We start from the raw sequence: 16,403 nt of genomic DNA, 5'->3' as shown, positions 1-16,403 counted from the left end.
ACAATTGAACACAAATTTCCTTTACAGTCCCTCAAGGCATTTGGTTTTGGAAATAACTTTGTTGACATTGTCAATATATTTTACAAAGATATTAATAGTTCTATTATAATTAATTTTAATACCTCTAAAAGATTCCAGATTAACAGAGGGGTCCAGTAAGGCTGCCCTATTGCTCCTTACTCATTTGTTTTAGTTACTGAATTATTATCAATTAATATCGTGAATCATAGAAGTTTGGAAGGAATTTCGATTTTTGGTAGAGAGTTAAAAATCTCCCAACTGGCAGATGACACTACTTTGTTTTAAAGGACAAGAACCACTTGAGTAACTCTATTAATTTAGTTAACCAGTTTCCAAAGCCCAATGTGGCCAAATGTGAAATGTTGTCTCTGCATGACTGTAACGATTCTGTAATTGGAAATATCCCAGTAAAATATTCCGTTAAGTATTTGGGAATATATATAATTAAAAATCTTATGGTTAGACAACATCTAAAATTCTCAAACAGATTAAAAAAGACCAAGTCTATTTTTAATATTGGCTTCAAAGGGAGTGGGCTATATTTACTATCAGTATATGTGAAATAGAAATGAGAATATAATATGCAAGTGGGCACTTTTTTACTCATTTGTACATTTGGTGGTCCTTTGTTCATTGTGGTCACCTGTTTCACACAGTGTGGGAGGTTGGGCTTTAGCCATTGTCTCCAGGTAGACTGTACTCCACAAATTCACTGTGGGGGATGGGGTTCCATGTAGGCCTACACTACACGTTTCTGTGTGGGGGGCTGTGGGAAAAGTATCAAGCAATCTCAGCCATCGTTCTCATATAGTGTGTTCATCATCAGCCGCTTCTCCGGGGTCGGGTCGTGGTGGCAGCAAGCTAAGTAGGGTACTCCAGACGTCCCTCTCCCCAGCAACACCCTCCAGCTCCTCCTAGGGGATGCCAAGGTATTCCCAGGCCAGACTGGACATGTAGTCCCTCTAGTGAGTTCTGGGTCTACCCCGGGGTCTCCTCCCAGTTGGCCATGCCCGGTAAACCTCCAAAGGAAGGTGCCCAGGAGGCATCCTAATCAGATGCCCGAACCACCTCAACTGGCTCCTTTCGATGCGAAGGAGCAGCGGCTCTACTCGGAGCTCCCTCCGGATGTCCGAGCTCCTCACCCTATCTCTAATGTTGAGCCCCGACACCCTACGGGGGAAACTAATTTCAGCCGCTTTTATCCGCGATCTCACCCTTTCGGTCACGACCCAAAGCTCATGACTATAGGTGAGGATTGGAACGAAGATTGACTGGTAATTGAGAGCTTTGCCTTCTGGCTCAGCTCCCTCTTCACCACAACGTTCCGGTACAACGTCCGCATTACTGCTGATGCTGCACCAATCCACCTGTCAATCTCCCGCTCCATCCTACCCTCACTCGTGAACAAGACCCTGAGATACTTGAACTCCTTCACTTGAGGCAACAACTCATCCCCAACCCAGAGGGAGCAATCCACCAATTTCCGGTAGAGAACCATGGCCTCAGACTTGGAGGTGCTGACTCCCATCCCAGCCCCTTCACACGCAGCTTTAAACCGCCCCAGTGCACGCTGAAGGTCGCGTTCTGATGAAGCCAACAACATATATAGTGTGTGAGATGTAACATACAAAAACACTTACTGGTCTGATGTATATGATCTAATATTATTTATTGATAATTATCAACAGGATGAAGAGCCTAGCATCTCTGCTTTCAGGCATGGTACAGCTAACTTTTTTTAATCCCCCCCCTCCCCATTTTCTCCTCAATTGTACCTGTCCAATTACCCCAATCTTCCGAGTTGTCCCGGTCGCTGCTCCACCCCCTCTGCCAATCCAGGGAGGGCTGCAGACTACCACATGCCTTCTGGCTGCTTTTCATGAGACAGTGAGGAGTTTCACCAGGAAGCGTGTGGGAGGATCACGCTATTCCCCTCAGCCCCCCCCCCCAACAGGCGACCTGATTGACCAGAGGAGGCGCTAGTGCAGCGACCAGGACACATACCCACATATCCGGCTTCCCACCCGCAGACACGGACAAATGTGTCTGTAGGGAAGCCCGACTAAGCTGGAGGTAACGGAGATTGGAACTGGCAATCCCCGTGTTGGTAGGCAACGGAATAGACTGCTACGCAACCCGGATGTCCCTGTACAGCTTCCATTTTGAATAAAAACGATGGAAAAATGGAAGGACTTCTCATGAACAATTGTAAACAGTTTTTGATATGTGTTGGCTAGAATTTTTATTCTTCATTTTTTTCCCCCTGCCGAGACTTGGGAGAACTATTTCCAAAATCAAAAATCTTGCTCATTGTTGTTTTCAGTGATCTGAATAAAGTTAACGTGGGATTCAATGTCCATTTGTTTTTTTTCTGTCTTTTTCTTGTCTTTATGATTATATACTATTTATTCAGTCATGTGACATCACTGCGGCATGCATAGTCTGATAGCCCAGTTTGTTCTGTAAAAAAAAGAAGATGTATGTATTACAGGGTTAAGGCTATACAAGCATTATTACACAAGGAAACAAGGCGAACCACAACTAGGAAAACATAGCTCAGACCACCTTAGATGAGTGATGTAACGTTTCCCCCAATGAACGTTGTGTCCAGATGAACTGATTCAACTTCCTGTGATTTCCTTGTTGAGCATGCATCAAGACACAGGAAAATCATATGATAAGATGGTTTTATGAACATTTTATAAGAGTCATGCATAAATTCACATCATTTCTTTATTTTGTTTTTTTTTGTGACAGCCACAGCAGTTCTGAGAGGCAACTCATGGCACGTTTGACCGCCGTCAAGCGCCGTCAGGCCCTCCGCAGCCCATGTTACATATTCTCCACTCCCTCAAGCAGCCTGTCAGAGGCCGAGCAGCGCTTCCTGGAAGCCGCCGAATATGGAAACATTCCAGAGGTGCGGCGCATGCTGCTTCATATGCCCGATTTAAACGTCAACGCCGTGGACTACATGGGCCAGAACGCACTGCAGCTGGCTGTGGCTAATGAGCATCTGGAGGTGACAGAGCTGTTGCTGGGGAGGGCGGATTTGGCAAGAGTGGGTGACGCCCTCCTATTAGCCATCAGTAAGATGAGTGTGTGCGTGTGTGCGTGTGTGTGTGTGTGTGCGTGTGTGCACATGCACGTTTTAGTACGTACATATCCTCTGTGCCAAGGGCACAGAATGACATCAGAAGGTTGATAGAGCTGGTAGCTGATATCTGACAGTTTGTGAGTGTAAAATCTTTGTCTATTGATGCTCAATGAAATTGTGCAGATTTGGAATAATTTTTGAGACATATATATGACTTAATGTTGAAGTTATTGATAGAGTTATATTTGCCCAGAAGACTGCATGGAATTTTTAAGATTCCAAAAGAAAACAAACATCTGAATGCAGCTAAATATCCAACTATTGACTTAAGGTCAAAAGAAAGCCTTCGGACGAGGGCCTAAAGTGCCATCGAGTTGAAGTCAAAATAGCATTAAGGCAGAATGCCCCTTTAAGTGGTATTCACAAGTCAGGCTGTCAAGGTGATCCAACACCAAACTCCACTTTTACTCCGTGTTTGTCTATGTGTCACAGGTAAGGGATATGTCCGTATCACAGAGGCCCTCCTCAGTCACCCATCGTTCAGAGATGCCCATCGTCTGACAGCAAGTCCAGCCCAGGCAGACATACTGGATGACTTCTATGCTTATGATGAGGACGGCACACGGTAGAAGAATATAAATATTTATTTCCTGTTGGAATAGACCACTGTGATTCTCTGTCAGGCTGTTACTAACTAGTCCTGTCTGGATCTAACACCCTTTTGTTTATTTATTGATTTATTAATTGTGGGATTACTGTATCCTAAATTTAAAGTTTTGGCACAGCTGTCCTGCATGGCAATAGACAATTTTACTTATTTATTTAAAGGAAAAATGCAATTATGAGTTTAGCAATTTTGCACTGACAGAAAAGTTGCAAAGGCCTTTTCATTGACTACTATTTTGCTAATACAAATATACACTGCATTTATTTGTTAAAAATGCATTCGTGTCATTAACAAAGACATACGGTGTGCTTTTAAGTGAGTAGGCATCAGTCCAAACTGCCAATCTTTATATATTTACAGAGACCCGGTGAAATCACCCCCCCCCCCAAAAAAATCAAATCTCTTCATTATGAGCCGGCATGGCTAAGGAGGTAGCGCGGGTTGTCTAGTAATAAGAAGGTCGCTGGTTCGATCCCCGGCTCCTCCAGAGAGTGTGTTGAAGTGTAGGTTGGCGTGTTGCATGGCAGCCTCCACCATCAGTGTATGAATGTGTGGGTGAGTGGGTGGATGTGAGGCATACGTTGTATAGTGCTTTGAGTGGACGGTAGACTAGAAAAACGCTATATAAATACAGTCCATTTACCACTTACCAATCTTGTTCACATATTCCTGTTGGGGGCTTCTGAGAATGTACTCTCTTGGATACACGTAACCTCATGATGTTTTACTGCTTTGTTTGTGTACTATGTGTACTATGTGTCTGTGGACTCCACCATAGGTTCTCTCACGATGTGACCCCAGTCATCCTGGCCGCACATTGCCAAGAATATGAGATAGTGCACACTCTACTGGGTAAAGGAGCTCGCATTGACCCCCCTCACGACTACTTCTGCGGCTGCGACTCCTGTAACTACCAGCAGCAGTTTGACTCTTTTAGCCATTCACGGTCAAGGATCAATGCCTACAGAGGCCTCGCCAGCCCTGCCTATCTTTCCTTGTCCAACGAGGACCCGGTGCTGGCTGCTCTGGAACTCAGCAATGAACTGGCTATGCTGGCCAACATTGAGAAAGAGTTTAAGGTTTGTGCTCCCTTTGAGAACCTATAACACAAGAGGCGAGGTGCACATGTATTTGAGTTATCGACAGGAAAAATGCTGGGACGCAAAATATGAAGCACATAAACCTGACCTGTAAACTATGCATGCCTGATATCATTATACAAAAAGTTTACTTGTCTTGTCTATGCTACGCGGCTGCTGGTAATAGCTGACACTGAACACATAAACGTTTTATGACCCTGAAGCAAAGAAACAGAAAAGGATGGGGGGGCACACTATGCAACCGTTATTGGCATTCTGTGTTTGACACTTTTATGATGGAATAATCACCACCATGTCTGAACATGTATGATTTAAAGGAACAGTAAATACATGGTAAAAATATAGTTATGAAGATACATCATGATATAAACTAATGATTCTTGGAGTGATGAAAATAGACAGTGCATATTGCTGAGATACAGATGGGTTACAGATTAAAGGAAAAATCAACCAAGCGTCTTAGGTGTTTGGCCACCATGAGCACGGGGGCGGGGGGTGGTGGATGTGTGAGGTGGGAATAGATGGGGAGATCTGCAAGAAGAGCAAGTCATGGGGTCGGTCGGGCTGGGGTGCAAGTGGCACCACCCAGTTGTCCGGTGGTACTTCTACAGCCGCCAAGAGCACAAGTCCTGAGCCATTGCGCCAAAATTGAAAATGATGAAATAATTTAACTACTATACTAACTATAAGTTGGGAAAAATTCAAAAGGTTGGTAGAAAATGTAATAAAGATGCAGGGTTAGCGATAAATAATAAATAGTGCAAACTGTGAATGATGAGTCTCGATCAACATATATAAAATGACACGGTTTCACAGACTCACGCCCAAGGGCGGGACTGGGGAGGTGGGTAACCCACCTCTGATTAGAGGGTGTTAACATTTTTAAAAAAAAAAGGTCATTACGTAGATTGTGTTTCCTCAGCATACAGTCATATTATTTAGTTAACAGCTCAAAAAACACGTTTAAGTGCACGTTTGAGTGTGTAGGACCTCTTTAAGCAGAATTGCCTCGTCGCCGGTTTCATGAATGCAGTTAAAGAACTCCCTCCAGATCGCTGGTGTGAATGCTATGACGTCACATGTGCTCGTCACACGGCGAGGAAGACTCGATGCACTGGACTCTCAGCCAATCACATTAGCTATACTTTACACTCTAGTCTCTGGAAATTGATTTCAGCTTCCATGCTTTATTGGAGAGTGACTGGTGGAGTTTCAATCAGCCCATCAAACTTCATTTATGTAGCACATCTCGTACGCAATGCACTGCACTTTACATTGTGTCTCCCATTTCCGGCCACTCCAGCCCCGGTTTCCATGTCTTATGTCTTGTCCTGCTCTGACAACACCATCCCAGTCCTGAATCCTGTCCAGTTTTCCCCTTGTACCCATTTGCCCCAAAGCTGTTGTTGATTATTCAGTGTGTTTAGTACGTTGGTTGTCAGAGCATTCCATGTCTGTATGGTGTCACCACCATGTTAGCATGTCTCTGCCATGTTCTCGCCATGTGTGTTCCTGATACCCTCATATTGCCTACCAGTAAACCTTTTGTTTCACCTGTTACCTGTTCTGTGTTTGGGCCCTCAATTCCTGCTCCTGCCGTGACACGTTGAACTGAAGTGCAAAGATAAAAAGTGGGTGATGATAAATGAATAAAAACAGAAAGGCAAAACCAGAACATCTGGCCAAGCAGACGTTTCCAGTAGGTAGACGTCTTGAGATCGTGCTTCCTCTGGGGCAACAAAATCCGGGGTTCTTTTTTGGTGGGAATCCAATCCCCATCTCTGGGACTCAACCCAGGTCTGTTTAGGCGACACTTGAACCTTCCTAACATCGGCCATGGTGGGCCCCAAACCTAATCAATCACTCCTTACAACAACAAGCAATCACTCCTTACAATAACAATATAAAGATCACATGCACAGTTTGAGTGAAGTACAAACCATCACTGAGAAAACATATACGAGTTTTAGAAGAGGCTCACCTTTGTCAAGGGATAAAGGGGAAAATAAGATGAAAATAGATTTTTTTTAAAAATCCAAAATGACCTCAGTGACGCTAATAGCCAGCCAGCCACCCAAACACAAACACACACACACACTTTATGCAGTTTCTCTTACTGATGCCAGTGATGCCGTTTTTCCTTACCCTGTTCACAGAATGACTACTGTCGTCTGTCGAGCCAGTGTAAGGACTACGTGGTGGGCTTGCTGGATCTGTGTCGCAGCACGGAGGAGGTGGAGGCCATCATGAGCGGAGAAACAGACATGGAGGAGAGCTACGATCTACCAGGACGCCCTTCACTCACACGTCTCAAACTAGCCATCAAATATGAACTCAAGAAGGTCAGCATGTGCTCACCGACGCACATCACATCCAGAGATAAGCTGTGCTTGCATTATCACACAAGGATCCGTATGACAGATGTACATCAACAAGTGACGATATGGGAATTTGTAGTTTAAGCGTTTTGGACAGTGCAAATTTACATCTGACAGCCCAGGGCAAACTCATTTGTCTCAGTACATGGCTTCCTTGTTTCTCCTGCGTATGCTATCCTGCATCTGAAGGCTTCTTACTCTTGCTGTTTCACCGGCCCATTCCTCGTCCAAAGGAACGATCAGATAAGAGTTTGGGCCTCAAAAACTGTTTATGTTCCCAATTCACAGAAGCTATAAACATTGTCTGCCCCTCCCCCCATTTCTCTCCCTCCAACCATTCTGTTTTAATCCCTCCCTCCCATCCTCCCCTTTTATACCTCCGGCTTCTTGTTGGCCCGCAGTTTGTGGCGCATCCGAACTGCCAGCAGCAGCTGTTGAGTATCTGGTATGAGAGTCTGCCAGGCCTCAGACAACAAACTACAGCTGTCAAAGTACTGGTGGTATTTGCAGTGGCTGTTGGACTTCCTGGACTGGCTCTGGCTTACTGGATGGCACCTTGCAGCAGGGTGGGTGCTACTTACCCTTACATAGCCCACATCCATTGACGCTGTGCTGGTGGTGGAGCTGATAGGAATTCATGGATTAGGACATACTTTTTGTAGAAATACTGACTAAAAAAGACGACAACAACAAACACCGATGATAATATGAGTACTTCTACTGCTGCTGCTATATAACTGTTATTATTACTGTTTATTGTTGTACTTTGTCATTAAAAACCAACTTTCCCAATGTTACCTCCATCTTGGTCGGGCATTCCAACAGACACAATTGGCCGTGTCTGCGGGTAGGAAACTGGATGTGAGTGTGTGTCCTGGTCGCTGCACTAGAGCCTCCTCTGGTCGGTCAGGGCACCAGTTCAGATGGGGGAGGGGGAACTGGGGGGAATAGCATGATCCTCCCACGTGCTATGTCCCCCTGGCGAAACTCCTCACTGTAAGGTGAAAAGAAGCGGCTGGCGACTCCACATGTATCGGAGGAGGAGGCATGTGGTAGTCTGCAGCCCTCCCTGGATCAGCAGAGGGGGTGGAGCAGCGACCGGGACAGCTCGGAAGAGTGGGGTAATTGGCTGGATACAATTGGGGAGAAAAGTGGCGAAATAAAAAAAGGGGAAAAAACATTCAAGTAATTAGCACGGTACATTTGCACATTTCTTTTTGTTATCCATAATCAACTTTGTTCCTCAATGTTCCCTTACTTCACAACCTCTCTCTCTCTCTCTCTCTCTCTCTCTCTCTCTCTCTCTCTCTCTCTCTCTCAGGTGGGGAAAGTGATGCGAAGCCCCTTCATGAAGTTTGTGGCGCATGCCTCCTCCTTCACAATCTTTCTATGCCTCCTTGTCCTAAATGCTGCCGACCGCTTCGCGGGCACCACTCTGCTCCCCAACATGACCCATCTAGAGCTTCCTGCAAGAAACCATCTGAGCTCTGGTCCCGAGCCCGACCCACTGCTTCTCTACCGAATGACCACGACGCCATTCACATGGATGGAGATCCTGATCATATCCTGGGTTATAGGTGAGAATGTGATGTTTACCATTGCTTCATTGGATTCCAGTTTTAAAAAAAAAACAATACAATTTCGATTATGGGAACTAATGGCAAACGCTTCCTCTGCATTTTAAATATGGCATGGGATTTTCTCAGCAGAATGTGGTCTGATTTAGCCCCCCATGCATTGGCAGGTATGATCTGGGCAGAGGTTAAGGAGATCTGGAGTCAAGGGCCGGGAGAATACCTGGTAGAGCCATGGAACTTTCTGGACTTTGGCATGTTGGCCATCTTCCTGGCTTCTTTCAGTTGCCGCTTCTCTGCTTTAAAACAAGCCCGGTTAGCCCAAACGTTGGTGCACACACGCTACACCACACTCATCAATGTGACGTTACCCCCTGAGATAAACTACTTCACTTTGGGTGAGTACACAAGACAGAAAAAAGCACTTGCGCGCACGCACACACACACACACACACATACACACACAAACATGATGGTATAGGCAGATAGGGATATACACATACCCCCCCCCCCACACACACACACATACACATTTGCTTCAACTGAAACACCATATTAACATTTCCAGAATTACAAGCCTATATAATATTTGGACAATTTAAGTTACATATTGTACCATTTCTGCCATTCTACCGGTAATAGATAAAAAGTGCAGCATTTCGCCGGTTTTAAGGCCTTGATACACGGTAGGCACGTCTGTCTCGGGTTTTTCAGAGTTAGTTTTTAAACGTGTCTGTGTATAATCAATAGTTTACATATGAGGCTGCTAATACATGCAATCAAGGGAACAATAAACTCATTAAAACATGCTCAGTCTATTTATGCAGAGGGTCTATGGAGAAGTCTGCACACTAAAGCAACACTTTTCATCGGCTGACTAAGTATATTGGATACACAAGATATAACTTTACATTTCCATTATTTTAAAATGTAATGGTATTAACATGTACATGGGTATATTACACATATTATATTATATTGTAATATATGCACTATACTAACACATATACTGCACTACACAGTATGTACAGTGCTGTGAAAAAGTATGTGCCCCTTCCTGATTTCCCCTATTTTTGCATATTTGTCACACATAATTGTTTGAGATCTTCATAGAAATTGTAATGAAAGATGAAGAGAACCTGAGTAAACACAAAATTTGGTTTTAAAATAATTATTTTATTTTATTCTTTTGGCATTTTTTTTTGTTTTCATTGGGTAGCAGACAGTGAAGCGGAGGACGGGTAATTAGGAGAGAGAGAGGGAGATGGGTATGACATTCTACAAAGGTCCCTGGCTAGAATTGAACCAGGGACATTGCGGCTATGTGGCATGAGCTGTCACCATTCGGCCACCAGGGCACCATAATTTTAATCATTTAAGGAAAAAAACGTATCCAACACCAACTGGCCCTGTGTGAAAAGTTATTGCCCCCCTAGTTACTCAGTCAACCAATTAACCAAATTTGGATTCAGTTAGAGCAGACACCTCCAGGCTTGATTACTGCCAGCCTGTTGAATCTAAACATGACTTATAGAGAACCTCACCATCATTGTGAAGCAGGCTACAAGGTCTCAACAAGCAGCACACTATGCTGCCATCAAAAGAAATTCCGGAAGAGATGAGAAAAATAGTTGTTGAGATATGTCAGTCCGGAAGGGGTTACAAAAAGCCATTTTTAAGGCTCTGGGACTCCAGCGAACCACAGTGAGAGCCATTATCTCCAAAATGGAGTAAACTTCACTGTGGTGAATCTTCCCAGGAGTGGCTGGCCTACCAAAATTCCTCCAAGGGTGCAGCGATGACTCATCCAGGAAGTCACAAAAAGAAAAAGAAAAAAAGAAACAGGAAATCATCTAAAGAACTGCAGGGTTCTCTAGCCTCAGCCAAGGTCATCATCCATGATTTGACTATCAGAAAGAGACTGGGGGAAAAAATTGAATTCATGGAAGAGTTGCAAGGTGCAAACCACTGCCAACTAAGAGAAACATTAGCGCTCATCTCACATTTGCAAAAAAGTCACATTGATGACCCCGAACCCTTCCGGGAGAATGTTCCATGGACAGACGAGCCAAAAGTGGAATTTTTTGGAAGACATGGGTCCCGTTATGTCTGGCGTAAAGCAAACACGGCATTTCACAATAAGAACATCATACCAACAGTCAAACATGTTGGTGGTAGTGTGATGGTGTGTGGATGCTTTGCTGTCCCAGGGCCTGGAAGACTCAACCATCAATGAAGAAACCATGAACTCTGCTCTCTACCAGAACATTCTGAAGGAGAATGTCCGGTCATCAGTCCATGAGCTGAAGCTGGAGAATAATTAGGGTATGCAGCAGGACAATGATCCAAAACACAAATGTACGTCCACCTCAGAATGGATCAAAAGAAACAAAAGTAAGGTTTTCAAGTGGCCAAAGTCAAAGTTCTGACTTGAACCCCATTGAGATGCTGTGGCAGGAACTTACACAAGCTGTTCATGCTCAAAAACCTTCCAATGTCACTGAATAGCAGCAATTCTGCAAAGACGAGTTGGCCAAAATTCCTCCACAGCGATGTGAAAGACTGATCTCCAATTATAGGAAGTGTCTGGTTGCAGTTGTTGTTGCTAAAGGTGGCACAGCCAGTTATTAAAGTTTGGGGGGGGGCAATTACTTTTTCAAATGGGTGATCTGGATTCTGGAAAACTGTTTTCTTTCAATAAATGAAATGATAGTTTAAAAACTGTATGTTGTGTTTACTTAGGTTCGCCTTCTCTTATATTTTGTATGAAGATCTGAAACCATTCAGTGCGACAAATATGCAAAAATAGAGGAAATCAGGAAGCACTGTATGTGTACTATATTGTAATATACAGTACATATAAATAACAATACAGTACACACACACACACTCACACACACACATATATATATATATATACGTATGTAGAATTCTATAACAATACAGTACACACACACACACTCACACACACACATATATATATATATATATACGTATGTAGAATTCTACTGACATATTGGTAAAATAGTTCCTACTGATACATGCTCTCGTCCTGCAGCTCGCATCAACTGGCTGCCGTCGGACCCTCAGCTTGTATCTGAGGGCTTATATGCAGTGGCAGTGGTGCTGAGTTTCTCTCGGATTGCTTACATCCTCCCAGCCAATGAGAGCTTCGGTCCCCTGCAGATCTCCCTCGGCAGAACGGTCAAGGACATCTTCAAGTTTATGGTCATCTTCATCTTGGTCTTCCTGGCCTTCATGATTGGCATGTTCAATCTCTACTCCTACTACCTTGGAGCCAAACAGAACGATGCTTTCACCACGTAAGACACGTGTGTTCACACGCAAATATGCTTATACACCTGTGCACACATCCACGCACATTCACTCAAGTAAACACTTTCAGCATTTTGTTAATTTTCTAGAGTCACAAGATGGAAGCAAAGTACAGAATTGTAACACTTTGTAAACTTGAATTTCATGATGATGCACGAGCACAGAATTTATCTGTACGCCTGAACGTGCATTTTCATCACAGTGGCCTCCCTCTCAACAAAAGCCTCACAATTACAGTGATGACTTGTTTCCATTTGAGTTTAAAAATAACTTTTTCTCTATCCTCTCCTCCTTTCTGCTCCCCTAATGTTGCCGACATGTCCTCATCTGTGCCACTGGCCAGATTGGAGGAGAGCTTCAAGACGCTGTTCTGGGCTATATTTGGCCTGTCAGAGGTCAGGTCTGTCGTGATCAACAACGGACACAAATTCATCGAGAACATCGGTTACGTCCTCTATGGAGTTTACAACGTCACCATGGTGATAGTGTTACTCAACATGCTCATTGCCATGATCAACAGTTCTTTCCAGGAGATTGAGGTGCGTCACTCAGATTACAAACCACCCGGGTTAGATAGTCAAGATGACAAATGTGCTGCATTCACTTTAAACACATTCCCTCAACTCAACCTGGACGTTTTCTGCCCTGTGTTTTGAGAAATATGCAAAACTAAAGCCGAAAGGAATGTCTAGGGGTTAACGTGAAGGTATAAAATCAAAATAATGAAAAAAAACTGGGTTTAAAACGTAAATCCTCTTGATTCATTCGAGCTAATTTGCTACAATTATGCCATTTATCATAAGTTTCTAGAGTTTCTGTGAAAAGTAATAAACCACCAGTTTCCCGGTGGATTCAAATAGATATTGAGCGACCAGATTTGAGATTTGCTAGCAAGAAATGTATAAATAAAACCAATTTTGGGAGAAAATACCAGCGCGAACGCCATTAAAGTAGACCACTGATATGGATTATGAGTATCGGCCTAAGTGAAGCAAATCTTTTGAAAGTTGTTTTTATTGGCGTCCGGGTAGCTTAGCGGGCTATTCCATTGCCTACCAACACGGGGATCGGCGGTTCGAATACCTCTAGCTTGGTCGGGCATCTCTACAGACACAGTTGGCTATGTCTGTGGGTATGTGTCTTGGTCACTGCACTAGCACCTCCTCTGGTCGATTGGGGCACCTGTTTGGGGGGGAGGGGGAACTGGGGGGAAATAGCATGATCCTCCCATGAGCTATGTCCCCCTGGTGAAACTCCTCACTTTCAGGTGAAAAGAAGCGGCTGGCGACTCCACATGTATCAAAGGAAGCATGTGGTAGTCTGCAACCCTCCCCGGATCAGCGGAGGGGGTGGATCAGCGAACAGGACGGCTCGGAAGAGTGGGGTAATTGGCTGGGTACAATTGGAGAGAAAAACGGGGAAAAATCCACCAAAAAAAAGAAGTTGTTTTATTATTAAAATTTTAATGCCTTCCTTTAATATGTCTTTCAATTTACTTTCCATTTTAAAGGCTGGAGCTCTTTGTGTAGATTTCGGAGAGACATTAAAATGAACAAAAGTGTATACTGAAGTGGAGCTCTCCATAGATAGGCATGGTACATCTACCGCGGTGTGTGAAAATGTGTGAAATAAATTTGTGGTTTTGCTTCATCTCTCAACTGTTGTTATCTTTTCCTCCTTGCGGTAGGACGATGCTGATGTTGAGTGGAAGTTTGCTCGTGCCAAACTGTGGTTCTCCTACTTTGAGGAGGGCCGGACGCTCCCTGTGCCCTTCAACCTGGTTCCCAGTCCTAAGGCTATTCTAGGAGTGTCTACCGCCATCAAATCTCTGCTGCTGCAATACGTAGCGGGGCATGGCCATGGCATAGATGGAGCGCAACTTAACCAGGTACAACTGAACAGCACCGATATACATATCCCATATAGCGTTCACAACCTATGAACAGAATATCTTCCAACTCAATTCATAAAGTATCAGTTGTCCTGTCAAGACAACCACTATTACTTAGACATCAAGAGGCCTCTCTTAATATCTTAATTTGCCAGTACCATTGTTGTGGCAGACAGGATTTGAGCACCTCCCGGTGGTAATATCATTGCGCCACACGGTCCTGCAGGATGCTGCTGATAGTTTTGCCTTTTTCAATATCAAACGGGTCCTGAAGTATATTCACTGAGGTTAAAATCGCCTTATTTTCTAGATTGGTGAGGTTAAAAATTCAGGATACAGTGGTTCCTCGACGCCTACTCGCTATCAGGTAAATTAATGTACATGTGGTTGTTTGTGCATCAAGACGGTTGTCAGTACACATTATCGGGCTGATTGATGTAATACTCAGCTGCTGACAATGGTACGTTGCAGAAAATCATGAAACGACTGATAAAGCGGTACATCATCAAAGCCCAGGCGGACAAAGAGAGCGACGAGATCACCGAAGGTACGAGTTCAATATGACCAAACTAACTTGGAAGTATTTGTGTGGTTTCATCCCACATACAATGCAAGTGTACATACTACAGAAAACACAGTTAATTCTACTTTGTTCTAAAAACTGAACTGCTTAGTAGGCAAAGGCCTTCAGATGACACCCCCTTTTCTTTTTTTTAAGCAATTATGTTATTTTCCACACATTACCTGTCTCAGCCCAGAAATCATTTATCATTGTGGATGTCATTTTTCAAATAGTGGATTTGTCATTGTCAAACAAATATTTGTACTTGTACTTATTACAGCCTTTGTGTCTCTTCCTCCAGGGGAGCTGAAGGAGATCAAGCAAGACATCTCCAGTCTGCGCTATGAACTGCTGGAGGAAAAATCCCAAAACGCCGAGACACTCGAGGGACTGCTGAGGAGACTAGGGGGGATGAATTTATCTTCATAGTAGAGCGACCACCCTTCTCCAGTGTGCACCTTAAAATAAAGGACATTACCTATCAGAAGAAATACCGGGTTCTCTGATGTTGTTTATCCAACGCCTCAAGAGTCGTTCACACACAAACCTGTACACCTCCCAACAACTCTTCACTTCTAACCTCAGGGAAGCTGAATCAGTTCATCTGGACAACCTTGTCTCCAGATAAACCGATTCGACTTTCCTGGGATTCAACACCTACATTATCGAGGAGGCATCAAGGCATTGTCACTTCTAAGTTTCCCATCCCCCTCTGTAACTTAAGAAAAAAAACAATACTGATTAAAATATGAGCATGATAAAAAAAAACTGCCAAATGTTTAAAAAAGTGTAGTATTAGAGTACAGCTCATTGGTTGTATGTTAACGTTTTGTGTTTTTTTTAATATATTTCATGTTTATTATTCTCATGTCTGTGGCCATGAGAAGTGACTGAATTGTGTATTCACAGGCTTGTTCATAATCGCTGGGCTCCCTCTCAGTTACACGTGGTGTCTTAATCTATCAGTGCCGTCAGGACAGCTTGTGTATTTGGAAAATATGTGCTATTGCATTTGAGTAGCAAGATGACTTTTAGCTTTGGCAATCAGAATCAGAAATACTTTATTCATCCCCAAGGGGAAATTGGGTAGTGAATGGATCTGCTAATATGCTGCAGCTCTGCAGCTAGACTGCACTAATATATATATCAAGAAAATGAAGCAGAGGGCATCCAGGTAGCGTAGCAGTCTATCCTGTTGCCTACCAACACGGGGGTCTCGGGTTCGAATCCCCGTGTTACCTCCGGCTTGGTCAGGCGTCCCTACAGACACAATTGGCCGTGTCTGCGGGTGGGAAGCCAGCTGTGGGGATGTGTCCTGGTTGCTGCACTAGCACCTCCTCTGTTCGGTCAAGGCACCTGTTCAGGGGGAAGTGGGGGGAATAGCGTGATCCTCCCACGAGCTACGCCCCCCTGATGAAACTCCTCACTTTCAGGTGAGAAGAAGCGGCTGGCGACTCCACATGTATCGGAGGAAGCATGTGGTAGTCTGCAGCCCTCCCCGGATCGGCAGAGGGGGTGGAGTAGCGACCGGGGCGGCTCAGAAGAGTGGGGTAGTTGGCCGGGTACAATTGGAGAGAAAAAGGGGGAAAAATAAAAAAATAAAAAATAAAAGAAAATGAAGTAAAACCTTCTCTCATACAGTGAATGAGAGCTGGTTTCCTGCAGGTAAATAGCACACCCTTTGCCATTGCTGTGTGGTTAATATGTGGCTGAAGCCAATTGGATCAGTGGTCAGCAAGAAGTTTTCCAGGCAGAACTTTTGCCACCCACATAAATACTT

At 44.0% G+C, this 16,403-nt stretch overlaps 1 protein-coding gene across 1 annotated transcript in view; it reads left to right on the top strand.

Moving 5' to 3' along the window:
- Positions 1-15,807, top strand: part of trpc6a (transient receptor potential cation channel, subfamily C, member 6a) — a 48,619-nt gene extending 32,812 nt beyond the window's left edge. The window contains exons 2-14 of the mRNA XM_056285365.1: positions 2,779-3,107; positions 3,608-3,740; positions 4,561-4,861; positions 7,039-7,224; positions 7,662-7,826; positions 8,582-8,837; positions 9,005-9,232; positions 11,893-12,157; positions 12,514-12,709; positions 13,858-14,058; positions 14,372-14,428; positions 14,533-14,608; positions 14,925-15,807. Coding sequence (XP_056141340.1) covers positions 2,779-3,107; positions 3,608-3,740; positions 4,561-4,861; positions 7,039-7,224; positions 7,662-7,826; positions 8,582-8,837; positions 9,005-9,232; positions 11,893-12,157; positions 12,514-12,709; positions 13,858-14,058; positions 14,372-14,428; positions 14,533-14,608; positions 14,925-15,052 — 2,521 coding nt within the window. The 3' untranslated portion in view covers positions 15,053-15,807. The remainder of the gene's footprint in view (positions 1-2,778; positions 3,108-3,607; positions 3,741-4,560; positions 4,862-7,038; positions 7,225-7,661; positions 7,827-8,581; positions 8,838-9,004; positions 9,233-11,892; positions 12,158-12,513; positions 12,710-13,857; positions 14,059-14,371; positions 14,429-14,532; positions 14,609-14,924) is intronic.
- The last annotated feature ends 596 nt before the right edge of the window (positions 15,808-16,403 follow it).

This window comes from Lampris incognitus, chromosome 8 (genome assembly GCF_029633865.1).
Source record: "Lampris incognitus isolate fLamInc1 chromosome 8, fLamInc1.hap2, whole genome shotgun sequence".
NCBI lineage: Eukaryota > Metazoa > Chordata > Actinopteri > Lampriformes > Lampridae > Lampris > Lampris incognitus.
The sequence above is the reverse complement of the archived record's forward strand: the minus strand, read 5'-3'. Positions and strand labels throughout refer to the sequence as shown.